The following is a 26,159-nucleotide window of genomic DNA, read 5'->3' as shown; positions in this document are numbered from 1 at the left end:
ATAAGGCTTATAATTTAGCGTGATGGGTCTGTGTGTGTTAAAATGGTAGTGGTGCGGAGGTCGATTTAAAATTTGTGAGGTTATGGTGTAAATGTGGGTGATAATATATCGTTATGAGAGAGTGAGTGAGTGTGGTATTGTAGTATATAGGAAGGCGGTGATAGAAGATGAAGATGGTGATAGGTTGAGATAAGTAGGTGGAGAGGTGGTTGTGTAGCGAATGGTGAAACTTAGTTTATGTTTGTGAAGTTGCTGTGTGAAGGAAGGGGAAGGGGTGATAGGGTTATCAAGTTATGTTCGGGTGGTTAAGATTATGGATTATGAGACGACGAGTTAAGGTTGTTATAAGAGATGGGATTGATAATAAAACGACATGAGAGTTATGAATAAAGGGTATTTTTTGGTTGAGTGGAGAAGGTAGTTAGTAAAAAATATGGTATTATGTGGAGATTGAAACAGTTAAAATCGGTAACTTGTGGCGAGTGTTGTGTAGCGGATGTGAAGAGGTGATGGCGGCATTAGTGAAATCTGATGAAGGGGGATAATGCGAGTGTGAGCAGAATGATGAGCAGGGATATTGTGACGAGACTGTGTAGTGTTTTTGAGAAAGTGTGTTGTGTGTAGGGTAGGAAAGTAATATGTAGGGTAAGAGAAAGAAAAGTGTTTAGATTGTAGAGAGGAAATGGTGAGCGGTAATGGAGAGGGTGAGGTATGTGTGGAGGTATGTATCTAATGAAGTGTGTAAGTGGTATGATTGACAGGCGAAATTAAATAATAATAGAGATTGGATGAGTGTTGCGAAAACGCCGAGAAAAAATATAAAATACTGTAGCGGTGAAAGGAAGTATTGCGGACAATGGAAAATGATGCTAGTAAAACGGCGAGAAGAAGATGAAGTAGGGGCGCGGGAGGCGACAAAGGGAGCGCGGTGAGAGTGGAGATGACGCTGAAACGTTAACAAGACAGGAAGGATAGTTTTCCCCAGATGAAGCGATAATCGGTGGTAAGAGATAAGGGGAAAAGGCAAAGGCACGAAGAAAACAACCGGCATGTATATGCAAAATGGACATAACAAAATAAACCAATAAGACAAAAGTGTGTAGGTCATTTCAAAGAGCTCTGCGAAATGTAGAACTAAAGGCATATAACGCCAACCAAGACTTCTCATCAGGGGGCGAGGTCTATTGGTTGGTCATATACGAACCTGGAGATTAAAGCGGGGAGACTTAGGGGAAAGCTAGGGGAAAAGCGGCGATGATGGTGGGAGTAAAAAGGGAAAAAAAACTAGGGAGATGATTAGTATATGAAGCGTGTTTCGAATGATAAGGCCCTCATCACCCGCCCCTACACGCTCGTTAGTAATGCCTCTAGTGTAGCGTGGTGCATGCAATGGCCAAACCTGTGTAGCGCCTGGCTCCGGCTGAGTGCATGGCTTGGTCTGAAAAGTAAAAGGTAGCGCGCCGGGGAATGAGGTCAAGAGAAAAAAGTGGATAGAGGCTAAGATAGGAGGGGGAAATGTGTAGTGGACAAAATGGTGCATGTGATGGTCCTGGCTAGTGGCTGTATGTGGTGGACTAAATGATAAATAAGTGTGGGAACTTATGCATGTAGCTGGAAGGGGAGAGAATACGGGTGTCTTGATGTGGTAGCTAGTATGTAGGATGTGTGGGAAGGAGGGTGTACATACCCGAGATGTGTATTCGCGGAGCTTAGATTGCGTGTCTTGTAGGTATTCCGTATGCAGCGAAGTGGGGGGTTATGAGGTGATTGCGCTCGTGGTTATACGAGTATTAGATGAAAATAGATATCGCTGTTTCCGGTTCCGGTTATTGTACATCCGGGTATTTATTAACTAGGTTGCGGTTTGGTTTACATAATTGGCAAAATATGGCGGATGAATACAATAAATGGCTATATTATTGTACGGGAATATTTTTGAAGTGTTCTAGGCTAGATAGGATGACAGGGTGGCATACGCTGAGAGGATAGAGTGTTGGTGAGGAGCCAGGTGAGGATATTCAGGGCAGTAGCGTGTGTTACGTAGGAGTCTCGTGGAAGTTTTCCTACGGCCATTGTTGAGGCCGGTATGCCTATATCTGGAGATGGTGGCTTGTTGTCGATGGAATGTACTTCTATAGAAGGACTGTTTTTATTGGTGTGGATATGCTGTGTGGTACAGGAGACTCGTAGGATTCCTTTTTGGTTTGGATCGGGTATTCGTACCAAGACGTAGGGGCCTAAAGTGGTGTGATAGTGAGGTGGGTGTGATCATATGGTATGGTGATGTTGGAGGGTGATGGTGAAGGATGGCTAGTAAGGTAATGTATAGTGGAGATGGTAGTAATGTAATTACGGTGAAAAGGTGGATAGGTTCGACTAGTAGGTGGTGGAGGGTGGTGAAGAGATAAAGTGGGACTATAGAATAGGTTGTGGTAGTGTGTGGTGGGTAGGTGAAAAAGCAAAAAAATAATAATTTGGTGTGGTATGGAGATGGCTAATGGCTGTGTTGGTGGGGAAAAAATTGGTACGGTGTATAGGTAAGAGTGGTGGTGAGGGAGATGTGGAGTAAGGCTTATAATTTAGCGTGATGGGTCTGTGTGTGTAGAAATGGTAGTGGTGCGGAGGTCGATTTAAAATTTGTGAGGTTATGGTGTAAATGTGGGTGATAATGTATCGTTATGATGTTAGGTGATTGTAAGGTGTTGGTTTGTGGGTAGGTAGGGTGGGTCATAGGGTGTGGTCGTTTGTAGTTGGGTTTTGTGCTGTGGGGTAAATGTTTGTATGGTGGGGGAGGGGGCTGTATGTAGGTGTTTGTAGGGGGGGGGGGGAGATTGGTTGTGGGGTAGTGTCTGGTGTAGGGTGTGGCTGGTTGGTGTTTTGTGGGTTGGTTGATATAGTCGTGGGATGCTATGGTGTGTATGTAGTAGGCTATGTGTGGAGGGGTAGATGTGTGTGTGGTGGGAGGGGGGTTGGGCTGTATGTAGGGTGTGGTGTTGGAGGGAGCGCTGGTTGTAGGACTAGTGGCTGCTGTAGGGTGTGGTTGGTTTAGTGTGTTGTAGGGTGAGTAGTGTTGTGGCAATGGGGGGGGGGGGAAGGGGTGTGTGGTTTTGGTGTTGGCAGGGGTCTGGCTTGTGTAGGGTGTGTTAGGTGTGTATATTTTAGGTGAGAATGTAGGAGAGTGTGAGGGGGGGGGGAGGAAGTGTATGTGTGGGTGTGTGGGGCATAGGTGGGTGTTGGTGTTGTGTTGGGGCTTGGAATAATCGTGGTGGGTTGCATGATGGCGTGGTTTGGGTAAAGTGGGTATGGGGCTGTTTGTGGGGTGAGGGATGAGGGGGTGCTTGTTGTGGGGTAGGTGGGTGGTTGGGTGCGGGTAATGTGAGTATGGGGGTACTTGAGTGGTTAGCTAGGTATGAGGGGGGAGAGAAAGTGGGTTGTGACATGAATAGAGCTGGGTGGTAGTAGTGGGTAGGTATGTTGTGTGGTAAGGATAGAATAAGATTTAATTTGTGAGAGGGATGTGGGTATGTATGTGTATGTACTATGTGTAGGAGGGAAGGTGGTTGTAGGTGGGGTGGTAGTGTGTTTTTTTGGTCTGTATGCCTAGGGGTGGTGGTAGTGGTAGTGGCATGTTGGGGTGTAGTTGAGGTGTGTAGGTGGGGTAAGGGGTGTGGGGTACAGGTGAGGAGTGTGCTAGTGGTGTGAAGTGGGTATGGGAGGGTGTGGGTGGGGAGGAGGGCTGGGCGGTGAGGTGTGGTGGGAGGGGGTGCAGTGTGGTGCAGTGAGGGTGTGGGTAGTAGAGGGTTTGGGGGGTGAGGTGTGTTAGTGTGGCTAGGTGTGGGAGTAGGTGGGAAGTGTGGCGGTGTGGTGGAGGGGATCGGGGAGCTCGGGGGGAACTGTAGTGTATTATGAGGTTGGTGGCTAGGGCTGGGTGGGGGGGGGAGATAGATAGTAGGGCATCGAGTTGCATAGGGGAGAGGTCGTCAAGAGAATTATGGTTAGGAGATGTTGTGTGAGGGGGTGAGGCATGTTGGAGTGAAATATCATCTTCAATGTGGGAGGGATCTGTATGAAAAGGGGTGTTGGGTGTTGAGGTGTTAGAGTAGAATGTGGGCGTGTGGGTGGATTGGGTTGTGGCAGTAGTGGTTAACACGTGTGGGCGTACAATAGGTACTGTTGTGCCATAACGACGGCGGGTGGAGGCTGTGGAGAGATTATAATGATGAGTGTAAGCAATGTGGGAGGGAGGGGGGTTGTGTGTTGTTATCAGAGGAAAAGTGGAAAGGAGGTGAGGTGTGGGAGGGGGTACGTCTTGGGATCACAAATTGTGATACAGCACTTTCCCCGTATGGTACATAACTTTTTGGTTTGGATCGGGTATTCGTACCAAGACGTAGGGGCCAGGTTCGTATATGACCAACCAAAAGACCTCGCCCCCTGATGAGAAGTCTTGGTTGGCGTTATATGCCTTTAGTTCTACATTTCGCAGAGCTCTTTGAAATGACCTACACACTTTTGTCTTATTGGTTTATTTTGTTATGTCCATTTTGCATATACATGCCGGTTATTTTCTTCGTGCCTTTGCCTTTTCCCCTTATCTCTTACCACCGATTATCGCTTCATCTGGGGAAAACTATCCTTCCTGTCTTGTTAACGTTTCAGCGTCATCTCCACTCTCACCGCGCTCCCTTTGTCGCCTCCCGCGCCCCTACTTCATCTTCTTCTCGCCGTTTTACTAGCATCATTTTCCATTGTCCGCAATACTTCCTTTCACCGCTACAGTATTTTATATTTTTTCTCGGCGTTTTCGCAACACTCATCCAATCTCTATTATTATTTAATTTCGCCTGTCAATCATACCACTTACACACTTCATTAGATACATACCTCCACACATACCTCACCCTCTCCATTACCGCTCACCATTTCCTCTCTACAATCTAAACACTTTTCTTTCTCTTACCCTACATATTACTTTCCTACCCTACACACAACACACTTTCTCAAAAACACTACACAGTCTCGTCACAATATCCCTGCTCATCATTCTGCTCACACTCGCATTATCCCCCTTCATCAGATTTCACTAATGCCGCCATCACCTCTTCACATCCGCTACACAACACTCGCCACAAGTTACCGATTTTAACTGTTTCAATCTCCACATAATACCATATTTACTAACTACCTTCTCCACTCAACCAAAAAATACCCTTTATTCATAACTCTCATGTCGTTTTATTATCAATCCCATCTCTTATAACAACCTTAACTCGTCGTCTCATAATCCATAATCTTAACCACCCGAACATAACTTGATAACCCTATCACCCCTTCCCCTTCCTTCACACAGCAACTTCACAAACATAAACTAAGTTTCACCATTCGCTACACAACCACCTCTCCACCTACTTATCTCAACCTATCACCATCTTCATCTTCTATCACCGCCTTCCTATATACTACAATACCACACTCACTCACTCTCTCATAACGATATATTATCACCCACATTTACACCATAACCTCACAAATTTTAAATCGACCTCCGCACCACTACCATTTTAACACACACAGACCCATCACGCTAAATTATAAGCCTTATCTACTCCACATCCCCCTCACTACCACTCTTACCTATACACCGTACCAATTGTTTCCCCGCCAACACAGCCATCAGCCATCTCTCTACCACACCATATTATTATTATTTTTTTTTCACCTACCCACCACACTACCACAACCTATTCTATAGTCCCACTTTATCTTTTCACCACCCTCAACCACCTACTAGTCTAACCTATCCACCTTTTCACCGTAATTACATTACTACCATCTCCACTCTACATTACCTTATTAGCCATCCTTCACCATCACCCTCCAACATCACCACACCATATGATCACACCCACCTCACTATCACACCACTTTAGGCCCCTACGTCTTGGTACGAATACCCGATCCAAACCAAAAAATCACAACTTCTGACTCTTCGAGGCAGTTTTTTCGGAAGAAAACGGACAGCTTTTCCCTTCAGAATCCTATATGCCATAAAAGAATAATTTCTAAACACATCCTTCCAAGAAAATAATCCAAAAGACCAGAATTGTCCTGCAATTTTTCGCTGCACGAAATTTATCTTTCTTCCAGAGTGCTGACAGTCGGTCCACTGAGCGCGGTCGGGGTCTGGACACAATAGTAAATAAAAAGGTCTCAGCGGTTGCCATGGCATTGCATTGTATTTTCTATTGTGTCCAGGCCCCGAGACAGTGTTCGACGTTATTGTCACTACTTGTCGATTTTTTTACTCTGGTCTTCAGCATGTTCTTTGAAAGATCTTTGAATTCGGTAAAATCTCAGGCTGGACGTTAATATAAAAGGTTTTTATAAAAAGAAGTGTTTCTTATATTCTACGCAAATCGTGTCCACGCTGTGGTCGTTATTGTTGTCTATTCTTTAGTACAAAGCAAAGGCGGCTCTTTCTTGCTTGAAGTCAAAACGAACCAAGCATTTTCCCACGGTACACAGGAAGTTTGGACAATGTGATAATCACTACTTTTGTTCTTAAGCACAAAAGGCCCGGGCTATTGCGTACACAATAATAGAATGATTGAGCATTCATGTGCAGGAATGTAGAGCTGTTGCCGAGGAGTAACATCAAACACGACAAAACAGAACACATTTTCGCCCGCTACCAATTCATACAACTAACCATCAGCATTTGAAGGACTTACACTTATTTAGATATCAAGAAAAGTAGAATTTCTCTACAAGCTATTACATAGTCTGGAAAGAGACGAAGCCTTGCCGCAGGGTCAACAGGATTATGTTAAATATCTCTTAGCAGAGAAATGCATTCTTTGTCTAGCCTTCAATTGTCTTCTGTCAATAATCTTCGCTAAATGAACAAACTGCATAGCAACCGAGAGAAAAAGATGCTCTAACCCATGGCTGAAAAAATAAATAGGACATACAATGTTAAACGATGGCAGGCACAATTTTCTTTTTTTACAGTGTAAATCTTAGTAATGATTCTATTAGATTTCTTTTAGCTTTTTGCCATAGCACCCATCTCTTTTATGCACGACAGAACCTATTCGCCTTCAATGCCCCTATCTGCTAATATACCCCTATCCAAACTATACAAAACACTGCATAGACGTCATAATCTTCAAACAGGGACCCGTCTTATATCCATACACTGGTACATGAATCCATCTCAAACTGAATTAAATATAATTATCCATGACTTAACAGGGGCGCTTTTCATGCGTTAAGTAGCGATTAAATGATATTTGCTTTCCAATTTTCACACGCTTTCGACCACTGTCCCCGTGTGGACTGTATCCCGAGGCGTAGCTAAGAAAGACTGTGATTGGTCGAGATTGGAAGGGGCGGCGCGTGAAAAGGCTGTCCACGTGCATGGCATCCTACCTACGAGTGAGCCTATCAACGCTCGCTCCTCCTTTATTTGTGCACTCATCCGGCAATACGATTCCCTTCAAGTTTGTTTAATTAGTGTAGTGGCAGCTACAATGTAGCTCGTATAGGCAGGCCAAGCAAAGGACTCTTGTAAGCTAAACTCAGCACTGCTCACAAAAAAAGAAATTGAAGAAAAACATGAAGCGAGCACTCGAATGCGAGGATGACGAGGAAGAACTCCAAGAGACGTAAGCTCACAGCTTTAATTCTAACTTAGCAAGCAATACATGAGTTAGCCAGTTCCTGACGTAACGTTACCATTCATTTTTTAACAGTCTTAGCCACGATCAGGATGATACAAATGCAAGGAAACGAAGACGAGGAGTAAGTTGTGATTATAGGTGTCCCTTGCTGATAACCATCTTGCACAGCTGTCCTGATGACTTAAGATTTGTTGGTATTGTTCTCTGTAGTTGATAGAGAAGAAAAGAAGAGATCGTATTAATAGATGCTTAGTGGAGCTACGCCGACTTGTGCCGACAGCTTTGGAGAAGGAGGTGGGGAAGGTTGAAGACTATAGCATGCTCAACTCAAGCTCTCTGCTACTAATATGTCCACCCCAGGCATCTGCTAATAACATCCATGCTGCTTGTTGTCCTAGGGCTCCTCGAAGCTCGAGAAAGCTGAGATCTTGCACTTGACAGTGGAGCACTTGAAATGGTTAAGAAGCACATCTGGACAAAGCCGCAGTGAGTATGATATCGGATTCGCGCCAAGTATCTCAAGACAAGAAGACAGTACACCCGATAATTCAAAGAACGATGATATTTGGTCCAATAAACCTTTATTAACAATCTCCGGTTGATCGACGATGCGAGGTTTATTTGATAGCTTGATTAATCTTAGCATAACATCACACAGTTCCTGTCAAATGCTTGTCACATCAAAGAATCAAATGTGTCCTTCTCAAGACACTTGCCGATGGCTCGCTTTTAGAACAGGTGCTAAAGATCAGTGCTTACCGTTACTGCGGGGCGCTTGCCACCTGCCGGCTATTTTACATCGCCTATGGCGTGACAGCCAATATTAGTTTTACCCATATATGTCTAGCTACACGCGCTCCTTTCAAGGTTTCGGTGCGCCGTATTTGACACGCCATATTGTGTATCGTTTTTTTTCCAGCTGTGTGCACAGAACAGAGTGTCACGGACTACCGCGCAGCAGGCTTTCAAGAGTGTCTTACTGAAGTCGCGAAGTACATGGCTACGATCAATAACGACGAGTGCATGGGTGACGACAAGGCCCGTCTGATGGCGCAGATGACAGGACGCTCACCACCGGTGATTACAGACCGTGTCGCTGGTTATCACTCACACCGTAATGTTGTGTCTTTTTCCCCTGTCATGCCCATGGGTTGGCCTCTTGGGCTCGCCACCCCAGTGCCAATACCACCCTTGCCAACCAATCCCTCGCAAGCCCAAGTGAAAAAGGACCCTTCAGATGAAGGTCCAGAAATACCAGCTGACGCGGACGGCTCGCTAAAGACTCGACCAGGGTTTGAAGGCGGGGGGGTGCAGGGACTCCAAGGTGTGCTTGACCGTGATGCAGTTCATCTTGTTCGCTTTGGTCACCCTGTTGTACGATACCCTATCGACTTTCCATTCTCCATGATGACAAAGTATGGGGAGGGACTGTGTTATCGACACCCGCGGGAGGGCGGGAATACACGAAAACACCACGGGACACCTTAGAGAGCCTCTGTCAGCCGTCATTTTGTCACCCTAGCTAAATACCAAGTGCGAGAGAACATTATTTCTTACATATTGTGTGATGATATACAGGCCCGTACCCATCTGACTGTTCAGGTTGGATCGCCTAGAATTGTAATCGAAGTGAGCTAGAATTGTAGCTATCCAATAGGATTGTAAACAATTGGGTATCGGTTTATCGAGGTACAAAAGAGAATTTATTATTGAACATTGAGTAAATCTTGCTGTTGGCTTTTGTAAGCTTTCTAGCCCTTTGCGATTAGTCTATCAATCTGTCTATTCTTTGCACCCTTTGAAACTCCGTTCTTCATTGTACAAATAACTCCTTAACAAGCAAACTTCATTGCGTTTGAACAATGAATAGTCGTCATTGCTTTGTCTGTTCTTTTTCGGGTATTTGAAGCATTTCCGCTATTTGCACACTTTGGATTGATTTGGATTAGGTGGTTACCATACTCAGAAACGCATGCACATAAAATAAACATTGGAAAGAAAGCCACACTTTGCTGATACTACAGAAGAAAGTATGGTAGCGCAGGAGACCCAAGGTGGGGGGAGGGGGGTGGGATGCGTGTATTGGGTGGGAATACCGCCCCTAGTACTGCTTCCTATACGCTTAAGGCACGTTTGAGCTAGCGCGTCGGGGACTGTTCGCGTGCCACGGAATAGTAGCTTGGATTAAGCAACGTAACTTGATTATCAGCCTCTACCCTAAGAATCGCTGTTCCTACCGCCCTTGAGTGTATAGGTGACAATGTCGCGCGATGGGTCAGTACGCAGCTCTTACAAGCTGCAATTTGATTGGGCAAATGAACAATATCCGCACCTCGACACAAAGAACGAGAAGAATAGAGACAAAAGAACTCCTTTGTAGAGCAAAGATAATAGGAGACAAAGCAGCTGAGCGCGTGATTCGAGACCTCATTAGACATGAAATTTGTATGCAATACTAGTACAAAACAAAGAAAGCGCGTTTGCGGGGTCTGGCAAATAACCCAAGTTAATTCTAGATGGCTTCAAAGATATCAAACTACACGGCGCTTTGCTAGGGAGATGTTATTATAATCAAGTTTAATCTGTGAAAGTAAGAAAAAAATATATCTATCAGTTTTATTTATACAGCCTCGAATGCAAAAATTATACTTATGAAAGTACCGAAAAAATGAAAATATGTCCGTGAAAGTAGAAAATAAACAGAAAGGCAACTAAAAATATTACCACAAATATCTTAAAATCTGACTTTCAGATTTTTTTTAAAGTTCAAATATGTGGAGGCATACGTCGTAAGTTTTGTCTAAGGGGTATGGCTTAAAAATTATTTTCCGCGTATAGGGTGTATTTTCAAAAATCTAAAAGCACATTATCCATTGTTTCGTCGCTATGGTAACTCAAGTGACAACAGCTCACATATTTTCCAAAAAATCAACCCTTACTTGATAAATGGACTTAATCTTAAATTCCAAGCTTTGCGCATGCGGAGACTGTAGCCCTTTAAACATGAGCGGTATATCTATTAGAAAACTGAAGCCAGCTTCCTTAAGTGCTGGTATGGCCGAGGGGGTACTGGAAACGTATTGCGAGTAGCCTCGCATCAGGTTTGCGAGGGAAACAGGTGGTTTCCGAGTGACGCAGATTACCCTCTGCTTGTATTGGGAAAAAGCTTTCGATGTCAAGTAAAGTTTATTACAAAATATATGATGACCATTGATACAAAATATATCAGGTTATGATAATCATTATGATACGCTACAAAAACATTCAAGTCTTTGAATAATGTTAAGCATCATACTACCTAACAACTTGTACAATACTACTTGTCATTTACGTCTCATTGATTAATAAATATTAGCTCATTATTGTGTGCCTGTGAACTCAGGGCAAGTCTTTAGCGGTAAGCTCACACAGAGTGTGTGTGTGGGTGGGGAGGGTGGGGGCTGGGAGTGAGAAAGATGGGCATTGCAAACCCCCTTAAAGAGAACAAACCTGATGAGTCACCAAGTCTGCATTTTTGTGACCCATCCCTAATACACCAGGATCGTTCCCTGTTATACTATAACCCTAGTATGATAGTAATGCTCTGATTCATCCATCCCTCGACAAGGAATCTCGGAATATAACAATATATAATTTACCTTTTTTGTCTAATAATGACAACATGTTCATAAATACACTGGGACCTTGCCTTCATGGGGTGAAAAAAAAACTAGGCGTTATCTTCTTAAACAATCCCAGTACCATACATAGTCGAAAATAATTTACAGGCCATTAAAATCACCTGAAAACTAGAGTGATTTTAAGACGGGCATATATGCATCTGTTAACGCATTTGGAGTTCTGTTCTCTATACAAACTGCTTATAATGGCAGAGAAACGTTTTCTGATGGTATTCTTAAGGCTGATTTAGACAGCACGATTCAGTTGTATGCGACACCTCTACAACTCGAGTGTAAATCAACCTACGACTCCACTATAATGATCTTCTACAGTCGTAGAAATCGTAGAAAGTCGTAGTGTGTAATTCAGGGCTAAGATTTCTTTGGGGTTTAAATACGGGTAGGGGAGGGGTCGGGACTTGTGCACATGTTTAGATGCTAATAGCGTTGGAGATTTCTTTCGGGTTTTAATACGGGTAGGGAAGGGGTCGAGACTTGTGCACATGTTTAGATGCTAATAGCGTTAGAGACTTCTTTGGGGTTTAAATACGGGTAGGGGAGTGGTCGGTATTTGTGCACATGTTTAAATACTAATGGCGTTAAAGGTTTCTTTGGGGTTTAAATACGGGCAGTGGAGGGGTCGGGACATGTGCAAATGCTTAGATGCTGATGGCGTTAGGGATTTCTTTGGGGTTTAAATACGGGTAAGGGAAGGGTCTCGTCTTGTTACGTTCATCCAGTACCGCGCTGACTTCCGTCAGCTTTCGACGAAAGCTGAAAAGAAAGTTGAGACCATTAATAAAGTTGGAGAAATCAGGTATACGATGTTTTGTTGTTTCTTAAGAAAGCCTATGAGAGCCAAAGGATGATAATGGAAAAATATTTTTAAAAAACAACAGTTTTTTAACGATGAAGATAATGGTGGTGATGTACTGGTGGTGTTGTAGTTGATGATAAGAATTATGATGATGGCGATAATGAATCTAAAAATAATGTTAATGGTGATGGCGATGGCGATGATGATGATAGTAGTAGTATTTTTGGAGATGATAACGATGACGACGATGATGATGATGAAGCTAAAAATGATGATAATGGTGATGGTGAAGGCGATGATGATGACGATGATGAGGTACTTACTTCTCCACGGCCTTGGTCCCTATCGGGTCGTACTGGTACTGAACCTCGAAGTCTCCGAGTGGGTTGGTTCCTCGGTCGCTGAGGATCTTCGTCACAAGCATAATATCCAGGGTCATATCCTTGAGTGGAATATGATCAATAATGTCCTTCTCGGTCAGCTCCTCCTGCTTACAAATACAAGTCATCAAGACAAACAAATCACTCTAGTCTTTAAGTGCTCTTTATTTCTGGCGCGCTCCCTGTGTGCTCGATCTCCGCGACGCCCTGGGTCCCCGAGGATGCTTTAAAACCACCAACACACGTCATAGACACAGACAGGTTACTCTATCACCACAAACAAAAGTCGTCAACACAAACAAATCACTCATAGACCACCAACACACAAAGATCAGTCCAACACTGCCAACACAAGTCATCAACGCACACAGGTCACTGTAACACGGCCAGTAAGGGCGTATATTGCTAACCACTCCTCTGGCATGGGAACTAGTACTTCACTCATAAAAATCGCGATTCTTTTTTTTACTCATGAAAACGACAATTCTATTTCACTTATGAAAACAAGCCAAGCGTGTTTTGCGCAGGGGGTGCACCTTGCCGCCAATAAGTGGGTAATTCGTATGAAAGGATCTTCAAATACTATCATTTTTCCATATGATACCTATAACTGCGCATCCCTTTTCCCCCTCAGCAAATCCTGGGTACGCGCATGAGAACGGTTCTATTTCACTCAAGGAAACTATGATTCTAACATACACAAATAAATATTATAATTCAAACAGCCTAATATATTCTGCCAACGAGAGAACTTCATACCTTGCTTGTTGGCGGTTTTCCTCTAAGGAACGCCGGGTAATTAGGAGGAAAGGCGTACTCGTCATACTGCGCGAAGTTCGCGGCCGCGTGTCCGACGCTGCTAATGAAAATGATTGATGTGACTGTTTTTATCAAGTCTTCGAGGTCCGTGAATTTGCCGTCGCCAAACACACCCTGAAGCGAAACAGAAAAAGAAAACCTTAGAATGGATAATTCAAAATAAGCTTGTTGTTAGAGGATTGTATTGATATGTACGATCAGGGCCGTAGCAAGTCCCCCCCAATATTTTCAAAAATTCTAAGGAAATGAACAATGGGGTTGTGGCTAAGGCCCCAATGTTCTCTTAATGTTGGTGCCTAGTGCCCATTCCCCCAATAATTCGAGGCCTGCTACGGCTATGACGATTTATTTAGATATTTCAGTGTAAAAGATGTGAGAAATATGTCTAAAGGCTGCCATCAAATGTATTGCCCTTAGTCTAGATGGTCTATTAGAGACTAGGCAGAGTTATGGTAAAAAAAGGGAAGGAAAGAAGCTTCCTTTCACTTTTGCGTGCATTTTTTTTCGAAAATTGAAACAATATACCGCTTTACGCGGACTTCCAAGTGTGCTATACAATTCCACATAGCTGCTTTTAAAAACAAATATGTTTGGTAAATAATGAAAAATAATTTTATAGAATTAAAAGCTGTTAGCAGACAACTCCATTATTAGGGAAACTCCGTTCTTAGGGAAATGACATAATAGAATTATGCCATTTTGCTTCAGGATTTGGTGATCGAAAGCTTTTGGATTTCTTAAGAATTATCTGAGAAATAAGTACAAACCTGGACTCCGAGACCATCCTCTGGGTCCGCTAGCATGTGACCCCAATTCTGAATCTCATAATCATCTTGCAGTTTATCAGGTGAGTCTGGTAAAATATGAGAAGTCTCAATTGTTACCGCATTGCAAGAGTTAAAACAGCATGAAGGTTTGTATAAAAAAACAACAAAGAAAAAAGAATGGGGTAGACTAATCGTGTTCTTTCGCAAAATACAATTCTCCCTTTAAGACATTTGGGGAGGGTGGGAAAGGGTGTATTGTATCGAACTTTGAGGGTGGTGAGGGTGCGTGTATTCGGTGTTGCCCGTGGAGGTAGGGAAACGATTTTAGTCTACCACCCGTGGAGCGTGGGTTTGGGGTTTACTGTACTTACCATTTAGGGTGGGGTAGGGGTGTACTGTACCACCCGTGGAGCGTGGGTTTGGGGTATACTATACTTTCCATTTAGGGTGAGGTAGGGGTGTACTTACTTCCCATTTGGGGTGGGGTAGGGGTGTACTATACTTCCCATTTGGGGTGGGGTAGGGGTGTACTGTACTTCCCATTTAGGGTGGGGTAGGGGTGTACTGTACTTCCCATTTGGGGTGGGGTAGGGGTGTACTGTACTTCCCATTTGGGGTGGGGTAGGGGTGTACTGTACTTCCCATTTGGGGTGGGGTAGGGGTGTACTATACTTCCCATTTGGGGTGGGGTAGGGGTGTACTGTACTTCCAATTTGGGGTGGGGTAGGGGTGTACTGTACTTCCCATTTGGGGTGGGGTAGGGGTGTACTATACTTCCCATTTGGGGTGGGGTAGGGGTGTACTGTACTTCCCATTTGGGGTGGGGTAGGGTTGTACTGTACTGCACATGGAGGGTGGAGGCTGGGTTAAGGTGACTACCCGTGGGGGTTGTGGTAGGGGGTGTACTCACCATAGTGTGCCTCCAGTACCTCACGGACGTAGTCCCAGATGACTTGGTGGATGAGTAGCGCGTCATCGCGGTACGGGTAGTTAGGGAGTGCCTCGGCATCGTCCACCTAGCAACCAGTCAATCAATGTCACTACCTAGCAACCAATCTTTCAATGTCGAATACCTAGCAACCAATCTATCATTGAAATACCTAGCAGCCAATCGATAAGTGATATACATAGCAACCAATATATCATACCTAGCAACCATCTATCAATGTCACATACATATCAAACATGCACACACAATAACACAATAACTTAACAAGGTGACATAACGCTTCCGTGCGGAAAGTGCTTTATTTCTAGTGTGATAAATTGTTGTTAGCCATGATTGCAAAGTACTACTTCAACAAGGTGACATAAAAACGCTTCCGTGCGGTAAATGCTTTATTTCTAGTGTGATAAATTGTTGTTATCCAGGATTGCAAAGTACTACTTATAGCATTCGTAAACACAACTGTTTATTACATGTCTCGGACATCTGCTTTACAACGAACGAACATCCTATAATATACTCCTTACACAGGTAGCCCGGACACTACACTACTTGAACAATGTGTGTCTTACCCCTCTCTCTTTCAGCTCCTTTGGTAACCACCCATTCACATTCATCCTCCATTTTTTCCAGCTTCAAATAAGAATTGAAGAATTACGTCGTGTTAGTAAACTGGCATGAATAGAAAAACTACAGACAAAGTGTAGAATAACTAGAATGTCTAGGGCAGGGTCGTGGTCATTGTGGTTTGGGAGGGGGGTGTAAAGGTGGCTTGGGAGGGGGATGTAAGGGTGGCTGGGGGTGGTGACATGGTATTTACCTGGCTCCACACAGTCCCATGAGGCCTTCCGCGCCTGTCTGCATGCAAATATCGATCCAGCCATTTGGTGACACAAGCCGAGCTAACGCAAGCCTAAAACAGAAATAGCAAAATATATATACTTGTGATTACTTCGAAACATTGACTGAAAGACAGAAATAGGTTTGACGCAGACAATTACCCTGTCGCTATGATTTGAGAGAAGGCCGAAAGGAGCAAAGGATTATAGGGAAAACACATTCTTTCATTTTTATTTCAAGACTTTTTTAGAGAGAGTTTCGTTATAAAGAATCATCTGCCCCAGAACTCTTCGCGCGTCTGCCTTGTAAACCGCGCTCTTTCTTTTTCCACATTCAAGCGAATAGGTACCAGTCTGAATTGCATGCTTGCGTTTTGAGGTGCATAAAAGCATCTTCGAAATAAGGAGTTCAACAAAACTTGCAAGGACTAATAATATCTGCTGTTGAAGCGGCGATACTCACGAGTTGATGGCAAGTAGGTAAAGAAAGTGAGGGGCCAACAGACGAAAGACGGGATGTGATGGTGATACCTGGCGGTGAGTACCCACGCAGATGGTTTCTGCCACCAGATGAGTAAATCCTGGAGCACATGATAAAGCACACGAACAAATGGGAACCGTTAAAAGCTAGTAGCTGGTGGTGGCACTGAAGATAATGAATTCTACAAAAAAACTCATGGGGAAAATGTTGTTCTTTTTAACAGAAACAAAAGTGACAGAGGCACAAAAAATCTCCACAGCTATTTTTACCACAGAAACAATACACAAGCAAAACGTCAAGCGAGCATGTAGTCATGTTCTAGCTATCCCCATGGTTTTTTACTGAAGAAGAAATGCGCAAGTTAAAAGCATGTAGTCTTTGTAGGCACTTTCAGGCATCGTTCGTGGCAGAAGAATGAAGTGCTGGGTTCTCGAGTAAGGATGTCTTACCTAAGTGAGTGCAGGACTGATGGAAGGCTGCATCTGCGTTATTGTAGTACATCTTTGCTAGCATCCATGTGTACTTAGGGTCAGATGGTAGAAACACCTGTACGAAGAGGTTTACGCACTGTCAGCCCACGAGGACCGCGATATCTCAGTGAAACCCGCGCCCATGAGAACCGCGATATCTCAGTGACACGCGCGCCCACGAGGAACGCGATATCTCAGTGACTCGCGCGCCCACGAGGAACGCGATATCTCAGTGACACGCGCGCCCACGAGGAACGCGATATCTCAGTGAAACGCGCGCCCACGAGGACCGCGATATCTCAGTGAAACCCGCGCCAACGAGAACCGCGATATCTCAGTGACACGCGCGCCCACGAGAACCGCGATATCTCAGTGACACGCGCGCCCACGAGGAACGCGATATCTCAGTGAAACGCGCGCCCACGAGGAACGCGATATCTCAGTGAAACCCGCGCCCAAGAGAACCGCGATATCTCAGTGACACGCGCGCCCAAGATAACCGTGATTTCTCAGTGAAACGCGCGCCCACGAGAACCGCGATATCTCAGTGAAACGCGCGCCCACGAGAACCGCGATATCTCAGTGACACGGGCGCCCACGAGAACCGCGATAACTCAGTGAAACGCGCGCCCACGAGAACCGCGATATCTCAGTGACACGCGCGCCCACGAGGAACGCGATATCTCAGTGACACGCGCGCCCACGAGGAACGCGATATCTCAGTGAAACGCGCGCCCACGAGGAACGCGATATCTCAGTGAAACCCGCGCCCAAGAGAACCGCGATATCTCAGTGACACGCGCGCCCAAGATAACCGTGATTTCTCAGTGAAACGCGCGCCCACGAGAACCGCGATATCTCAGTGAAACGCGCGCCCACGAGAACCGCGATATCTTAGTGAAACGCGCGCCCACAAGAACCGCGATATCTCAGTGACACGGGCGCCCACGAGAACCGCGATAACTCAGTGAAACGCGCGCCCACGAGAACCGCGATATCTCAGTGACACGCGCGCCCACGAGAACCGCGATATCTCAGTGACCCGCGCGCCCACGTAAACCGCGATATCTCAGTGACACGCGCGCCCACGACAACCGCGATAACTCATGCGCTTGTCAGCTAAGCCAGTGGTACCGTCTTTTTAAAGACGCTGGAAATGACCAGTAGGGGCGTGGCTGTGCCCCACAGCTTTCCGTCCGTTGTATCAGCCCCCCCCCTGAAATGTCCGTTACGGTCCTGCATTAACCTGTATTGCATTGAGCAGTCTGTATCTCTTGGTTGTCAAGCGCACGGCGAGTATTACAACGCCATATTCACATTTTACATTAGCTAATACTAGGACGTGTGTTGCACGTGTCATAACGGTAAAACGCACACTATTCTCACCGGATTATCTTCAGCAGGTTTCTGGAACAGCTGAATTGCGATCGGCATCAACTCCTTACTGTTGTTGACGAAAAACAACGCCATAGGCTTGGAAATCTTAAGATAATCATAAATAATCATCATCATCTGTATCACACACAAGACACGTCTGCACTTTTAATAATAACTTCCCCAAATCAGCAAAATTTTGAAAAAAAATTGAGATAAGATATTCCTATAAAATTTCATAAATATTTCATAAAACAATATTTCATAAAACCATTTTTTTAGTAAAAAAGGGAACTGGCTGGATATTCCTGTAAAGGGGTTTTGAGATCGTTTACTAAAGTGACTCCGTGAAAGCGACTTGGAGCAACTCTAGAGATATTTTGGCTGGACAGAAAAGCCAAGATATCTCAACCTCGTTCGCAATTCCCTCTCCCTTTCTTGTTTTTGCGTGGGCCCTAGAAAGAGGTTGAAGCTGGAAAATATGCCCTTTAAACTTTGTACTCACCAGTCTGTTAAACCTGCAGACGATATCCGAGAGAGTGATCAGATTACAGATGTAAATACGCTTCGCATTTATCGCCTCTTCCAAAGTCATACCATCCAAGAACGGTTCCACCATCTCTGATGTCACAGCGAAACTGTCGAGAGACAACACGCCATCATGCAATTAGCTTTTGTAAATGCTAACACAAAATTTAAGTGAAGATTTCAGACCAAGCAATCCTCGCAAGCCCTTCGCAGAGTCCTCACTTCCATTGTCGTTATACACTGTCATTGTCGTAGCCCGTAGTGCTTAATGGGTAACGTAAAACTGGCTGAAACCTTATCTTCGAAAACAACGTACAAAACCAAAATCGCTACAGCTTTTATTTAAAGCCTAGGCACCCTTGAATACCTAGTCACAACAAATCCTAGCGGCTATACGTAGGTTAACTTATTTGCTCATTAAGCAATGAAGCAATGCGGATTACAACACATGGATCCTCTGAGTGCCGGCTTCTTATAAGATCAAAAATACAAATACCAGTTCTTACTTTTCTGGGATTTCTCTGCACAGTTCTATCATTGTAGGGTTGCATCCTTGCAGTCTCTGGCGTGAAAAAGCCGAGTCCTCCTTCCAGTTGTATAAACCCTTTAGAGACACCAAGATTACTGAAGTTGTTTTTAAAAAAGGACTTGAAAAGGGCCCTCCAGCTATATAAGCACAGACAAGGTGGAAAAGACAGAGTATCATAGCCGTGTGTAGCCTAAAGGCAAGTAGGCTGGAGGGGGGGAGGGGGTGTTTTTTTACGCAGCCCAACGCTGCGTATTTAAATATAACTTTAGCTCCGTGCAAACAACGCGCCAGCAGTGTCGAAATTCCTGAGCCTAGCAATGTTAGCGCAGTTCGCATAAGGCTTTGTGCTCTCAATACTCACATATGGTTTACCCATACTGCCCTTGTAGACGTTATCAAGATCTTCCAGCTTTTCCCATGGGTCCGAGGTCAGCTTGGTGAGCTTACACTTAACTGCCAGCTTGTACTTCGTTTGTTGAATGTTCCACTACAAAAAATAATTCATTTATTTGGCGTCTTAGATATTCAATAGTGGGTACCCGTGAAACATTCACGTTTATAATTCATAAAAGTCATTAGAGCCACTATCTGATCTGAAAAAAAACCCGTTACATCATAATCATATGAATTCGATTTGAAAAGTGTATTCCCCCATGTTTTGCAAAAACTTGAAGCATATTTTATCATATTGGAAATAAACCAAAATAACAGGATTGCTACCGATATTTAATATATCGAGTTTCATTATAAATTATCTTTATTTTATTCTATAAGAAATTTCATATGCTACGCTATAAAAAACTACGTCCAAAATATTTCCTTCACTTTTCTCTGCCTTATTAGGTGCCCTGTGTTCAGAGTGTTTGGCGGGAAATTCGTGCGAGTTAGCACGTCGACATTCAAGTCAAATGCAATCAAAGTTTTTCCAACACGTTTGTGTGGGCATTGAAAAGCACGAATCCTTGCTTCATCGTCCCAGTCTTGGTGGTATTTTTGGTGGTGGGTCCATTCTATTTTCTGCGAAATGTGATACGAAGGTATGTGGCTTTATGTAAGATCGGCTGAGATTTGTTCAGTCGTACTTACTTAAAGTCATATTTACGAAGAAAAAAAGACCGACAGGACCGGCAGGACATCAGAACTGAATCTAACAATAAATGGAATTTGAAAGTGGTTTAGAATAAGTTTTTATTCTATTGTTTAATCTTATATTTAAGTATTTAATCGATACTATTGTGGCTGTTTTAAAACCTCTTTGAAATGATTGTTTACAAAATGCGCGCGCTTGGTGTCGTGCAAGACGCAAACAAAAGTCTTCAAAAAGTGATATCTTGTCAACATTGTTCTTTATTATTTTTTTTCACCTGAACATTAACTGTAATTTGCTTGAAAACCACGAAGTTCTGGACGTCAATGGTGCTTTTGGCTGTGAGTTAGAAATACTTTTTGGGTCTCTGTGGAGGGCTCCAAAATGGCGCGTTTGCGAGTGCTTTCTTTCGCTAAGAAAAATGGTTGAATTGGAGCTTCTCTTTGCCTGATCATTTGAAAGTGGAAACCTCTCCCGCTACCCCGTATTAGCTAGGGATTGTGATTCGTGTGGTTCTTGAGTTTTCTAGGTCCTCCTTTTGTCCGTGAGAGATGCCACACACTTTTTCCTTAGCGTATTAGATATAAGATTCATAAGTAAGATCAAAGCTTCGACTCCAGATGCGACAAACACGGTTATAGTTTTGAGTTAAATAAGTACCATAATGAATATAATTTGCAATACGAAAATATCACCATCATTATTATCAACACAATCATTGTCATAATCATCGTTATCATCATCAACATCACAATCATACCAATACCATCACCAACAAGACTCAAGCTAATATTTTTTCGATTTTACGCGCGCAATGCATCCTGGGCCTAGGGCGCGAAGATTCGATTGTGAAAAGTGGCAGCTTTGCAGTAGAATGGCTTAAAAGGTGGAGCTGCTAAGGAGAACAGGCCGGTGCGCATAAAAGACACATTCTCATATGCAAGACATCGTAGCCAAAAAGCAAACAAGACAGAAACAGGATAAACAGAAGCAAACGCAACCTTCAAACAAAAACAAAAGCATGTTTACATAGGGCCTAGCGGATGAACTCGCGAGGAAAAACATCTTGGCTTATTGCATAACACGACCACTTTCAATTTAAAACAGATAATATCTTTGGAACGGAGGAATGTAGCGGTTTAGTCTAATGCCAAAAATTAAGTGTACCAGTTTAAATGTTAGCTTGGGAAAGTATTATTCAATAAGTGTTCCAATTCTTTTCTCTGTCGAAAGCTTTCTAGTTTATAGATGACTATACTTCGTCGGTTTGAAAAACATGTAAAACGTGTACGTGAAATGGTGATTAACACAAATTAAAAATGATAACCAGTTACTATTATGCCATCCCATGATAGCCCTTCAGTTTTGCGTGCAGAAGACAATACGAATTCTGCATTCCAAGTCTTATTGGGGTCATGCACAGATGAAAAGGTGTTGAAAACTCATCCTGATAAATCTAGTGTGACAACATGGCACGAATGATGCGTTAAAGGTGCACGGCTTTTTGACAAATCTTAAGTGCCTTCCTGTTTCCGTTTGGAAAGACGTTTTGAGAGAATTTTTTCACGTAGTTTTGTGGCAACCCTGCTATTTTTCGGGCTGTTGTGCTAATTTTACATAACATCAACAGTAAAATATTGAACCTACCTTGTAATCGTTGCTAAAGCTTTCATCGCGAGGGCAGCTCTCGATCTAAATCACAACGCACAAGTTAACCACAAATTATCAAGAAGTACCAGAAAAGATTGACATTTAAAAACACAATTGCTAATGAGTTAAGTGAAATAAATATACAATGTAAAATAAAGGGCCTAAACACTGTTTAATTATACATTCTAACATGAACACAACAAAACAATCAACTTGTCCCTAACAACCTAATTTCTGCAGGATTCTATGCATAACGAAAGGGCGAATGCAATACACTGGACCAAGAGCAGGCGTCGTCGAAAATCAATTATAATTTTGAAAAGCATTATGATTTTATGTTACACTTGAGTGGTTTTATTTAATATAACATACTTTATGATTACATAACATTGCCAAATTACCTGCTTCGGAATCCCTGGTGCTTTGCGCACAAGTCTGTAGAGTTCACGTTTTTCTTCCAGCTCTCTCTTTCTCTGCTCGGGGTGGTCGTCGAATTGCGGAAGCATACAATCGTATTTTGTCAGGATGAGTTTACGTTCGGCTTTGACCCAACGATGACAAGGGAATACATCCAACTCCGAGTTCGGCTCCAGAATATTTTTAACCTTGATCCATTCGACGTACCAGTCATCACCAAGCCCGCTATCGTCTCTCCAAATCTCGATCTTCTTTAGGGGACCAATTGCAGTTCCATTCGCTACTTTGAATGAATCTACGTTGCCCTTTTCAAAGTCATTTTTCCAGCGGCAATCCAAATGAAAGTCCCTCGAGCGAGTTCCGTTCACGGCGACAAGAGCACAATAAACATTTGCATCAGTCCCTGCTCCCTTCACGTCACCAGTCTTCACGATTATTTCGTAGTCAGGCGGCAGAGAGCTACAGTTACCCATGTTATCGCTCAAGACAAGTGTAGACAATTATCTCCGCAAATTTGCTATCAGTGACTAACTTGATGCAACAGTTGGATTTTCAGCGAATACTCAAACACCTACGATTGGAATTTGTTTCCTCTGCTTGACGGATATTAGGCGGTGTAGGCTCACACTTTCTTATCGCTAAGCATCAGCAGTGGCTTGTCCTTAGTGTTTGGACAAGTTCTCAGTTCGTCCTTTAGTAAATGCCGCTTGTGTAATGGAATCTTGACTACGGTAACAAATATAAATATAATGACGTATAATGACGTCATCAAGTGCAACCTGGACTTATTGTACTCTTAGAAGCTATTTTTTTGAATATTGATTATTTTGCGGCAAACGTGTATAGTATGAATGATTACGTAAAGAATTCAAAATACCGGGAGATCCCGATCGACTGAAGACTGGAATCCATCGCTAACTATAATATTTATGTTTCCTTTTACTTAATGAGATTTTTTACACTCGATAACTCGAACTTCAGATGATGAGATAACTAATTAAAACAAATTGCATAAATAGCATATACTTTGCTGACGAATGTCATGTAAATAGAAAAGGTAATACTTTCGTATATAGGTTTTCAGAAAATGTTAGGTTAGGTTTGTATTATATTCTAATTTCATTTATCTTTTGCAATCTTAGAGTTATCACCAGTTTACCGAATCATTATTATGACCGAATCGGACTATAATTAATCAATTATTAAACCTGCTTTACATTGGCAAGAAATCATTACAGTCAGAAACCGAACAAAAGCTAACAGATTCACTATTGTTTTGCAAAATATTGCAAATCTTTTACAATAAATATGTTATTCAAAAAGTTTCCCTGTTATTTGCTATCATGAAACACGCTACGACTCTGCTGCTCTTTCTAGTCATGGCTATGTCACCAGTTTACTTCCGGTCGATCATCTCCGATGATTTTTAACGGAAAACGCGAAAAATATTTCAAAATCGTTGAAACAGTGTGTGGGAGTTTCTTTGAGGGTGTGACTAATGATTTTGAGAGGATGGCTTGCAAGAAAGAGCGGATTCTTATAGATTCTTTTGTTTCTTGTCAGTTGAGGTTTCCGTTAGCGTCCCTCACAGGCGTTTTAAGTGATGTCGCTCACTCCCCCGCGCATGCTTGAAACCGCCTGCGAGGGACTAGGAAAGAAAAAGCCTCCCGTTAGTCTCCTTCGCAGCGGCCCTCCGAAGGAGCGAATTCCTCTTTATAATGAGCCTGCGCAGCAATCGTTTCTGTGGGGTTCCTGTTGAGAAGAGTATATGACCGCGCGGAAAATGGGCACCTAGGACGATGGCGGGATGGGGATGGAGGGCCAAGGGCATGACAACAAAACCCCCTTCCCGAAACACGTTTAAATAGCATATTTCGTCGTTTGAATATGTTTTAATGCCCAAAATATCCATTAAAAAGTTGCTGGAGAAAAAATATCTGTCCCTTATTTCTAATAAAAAAACCCTCGCTCGTCCCTTTCGCAGCCATCTTGAACTAAGCAACCAGGCCACACCGCATATATGCGGTGTACTTTCGCGCATGCGCATGCAATAAATACTGGACCCTCTTCAACGCGAGCCAGAATGTCGAGCGCAAAGAGAGTCCCAGGTCTGGACTAACACCCTGAAAGAGATTACACTTAGGAGCAAATTCCGTGAAGTCGGATCCGCGGTATTGGCTGCCGCAATTTTTCGTAGTCCCACCAGGGGACCCCGGTGCAATACAGAACCTCGGCCGGTCACCGAGGAAACTCGTCATTGTCATGGAAACCGGGCATGGCAGGTGATGGACAGCGCATGGGCGAGTCGGCAAGGCGAGCGGAAGCGGTTTCTACAATGAGTTCCAAGCACGTACCAAAAAAAAAAAAAAACTGCTGTACAGACGGAAGTCTGTTTACTAAATATCTTTGAAATGAATAGGGAGGGCTGTTATAGTTTTAAAGGAATAGGGAGGGCTGAACGCCTAGCTTGAGGAAAGATGGAGCATTTTATTGCAAAGAATCGTGACGGGCATGATGATATATCAATAAGTAGTAGTTTCTCAACAACAACAACAACAACAACAACAACAACAACAACAACAACAACAACAAAAAGACCACTGTAGTAAGTATCGTGAGGCGGACGCTTACGTCGAGTTCATGCATAGATTAAATAGCCCTTGTAAGCCGCCATTTTGTCATCCAAACAAAGTACCCATTGTGAGAAAGCATCCATTTCCATCGGCTGATTTGGAAAAGGTGCTGTGATACCTTCGATTGAATTAGGTAAATGAGGCATAAGATAGTATTTTTAGGTGGTTATTCTGAGATTTCTTCTCATAATTTGTCTTATAATGTTTGGTTGTAAACAATAACAAAGGAGGGGCTGACAAGGGCTTTGAAACCAGGCGACCGGCCACTGCTGCCATAATGGAGGGGGGGGGGGGGGGGGGGATTTACGAAGCAAGCATTATAGTAACAGGCATTTTCTGCCCTGTACAGAAAATGCCTGTGAATACCGTCATATTTGTAAACTTTGTATTATATAAGTATTTAGATTTTTTGTTTGGCTTCGGCTGGATAAGAAAATAATTTTCTAATGAATCATCACAGTTTCCTAAATCTTTTCTGAAACCAAATTGATTCCAAAATTGTTTACACTGCTATCTGTCTGTTTGACCTGGAATTGAATTGCTTGGCTTTGGGGAGGAAAAACTGTCTAATTTTGCGTGTTGACTGTCTTCAAGGATGCTTTGCAATCTGTAATAGCAGCAGCGTGTGCTTTGATACCCTGGTCCCAGAGCCTCGGGCGTCTCTCTATTCAGTGGCTACTAAATAGAGAGACGCACGAGGCTCTGGAACCAGGGTAGTGCTTTGAGGCCATGGAAATATACCTGGAGGATCAGAATAAAGATTTCTATTTGTGTCTTGAGTTGTATTTGCTGATCTCTTTCCCTTGTGTGGAATCTAAGCGTTTTGTTTAGAGGTTCAATTCTGCTATTTTCCTAGTACGATTTGAAATTTGTCTAAGGTCCTGAGCTATTTTTTTGGCCAAAGTCAGCAGTTGCTATCACCTTGGTTGGATGCATATCTTCAAGACCATTTATCCATTAGACTGATGCCGGAGTTATTTCGCATAAATGAAATTTTGGGGGTTATGGGTACTACTCTAGGCCGGTTCAAGCCGTTTAGGGGTCAATGGGTTAGTTAACCTATGAAAACGCAAAAATGAAC

At 43.3% G+C, this 26,159-nt stretch overlaps 2 protein-coding genes and 1 long non-coding RNA gene across 4 annotated transcripts; 1 reads left to right on the top strand and 2 right to left on the bottom strand.

The window, feature by feature from the left end:
* Positions 1–27: 27 nt before the first annotated feature.
* Positions 28–1,742, bottom strand: LOC125561037. Its single transcript, XR_007307042.1, has 2 exons — positions 1,688–1,742; positions 28–1,438 (listed from the first exon to the last, which is right to left on the bottom strand). It is a non-coding gene; the product is annotated as an uncharacterized LOC125561037 (long non-coding RNA).
* A 5,714-nt stretch (positions 1,743–7,456) lies between these two features.
* Positions 7,457–9,396, top strand: LOC5514338 (hairy/enhancer-of-split related with YRPW motif protein 2). Its single transcript, XM_032383905.2, has 5 exons — positions 7,457–7,667; positions 7,755–7,803; positions 7,893–7,976; positions 8,081–8,168; positions 8,602–9,396. The coding sequence occupies exons 1-5, from the start codon at positions 7,618–7,620 to the stop codon at positions 9,168–9,170; spliced, it is 840 nt and encodes a 279-aa protein (XP_032239796.1). The 5' UTR covers positions 7,457–7,617; the 3' UTR covers positions 9,171–9,396.
* Positions 9,397–10,849: 1,453 nt separating this feature from the next.
* LOC5514339 (polyunsaturated fatty acid 5-lipoxygenase) lies at positions 10,850–23,186 on the bottom strand. 2 transcript variants are annotated; one of them, XM_048723835.1, is made up of 15 exons: positions 22,430–23,186; positions 22,026–22,070; positions 19,653–19,778; positions 19,269–19,366; positions 18,740–18,872; positions 18,247–18,342; positions 16,840–16,936; positions 16,373–16,490; positions 15,891–15,983; positions 15,643–15,703; positions 15,035–15,140; positions 14,125–14,210; positions 13,298–13,471; positions 12,482–12,648; positions 10,850–12,115 (listed from the first exon to the last, which is right to left on the bottom strand). In XM_048723835.1, the coding sequence occupies exons 1-15, from the start codon at positions 22,916–22,918 to the stop codon at positions 12,001–12,003; spliced, it is 2,004 nt and encodes a 667-aa protein (XP_048579792.1). In that variant the 5' UTR covers positions 22,919–23,186; the 3' UTR covers positions 10,850–12,000. The 2 variants fall into 2 exon arrangements, with proteins under 2 accessions (XP_048579792.1, XP_048579793.1); XM_048723836.1 differs by having other exon boundaries at positions 12,482–12,645; positions 22,430–23,185.
* Positions 23,187–26,159: the final 2,973 nt, after the last annotated feature.

The sequence above is a fragment of the Nematostella vectensis genome, chromosome 2 (genome assembly GCF_932526225.1).
Source record: "Nematostella vectensis chromosome 2, jaNemVect1.1, whole genome shotgun sequence".
Lineage (NCBI taxonomy): Eukaryota > Metazoa > Cnidaria > Anthozoa > Actiniaria > Edwardsiidae > Nematostella > Nematostella vectensis.
This window is presented reverse-complemented; position numbering and strand designations above follow the sequence as displayed.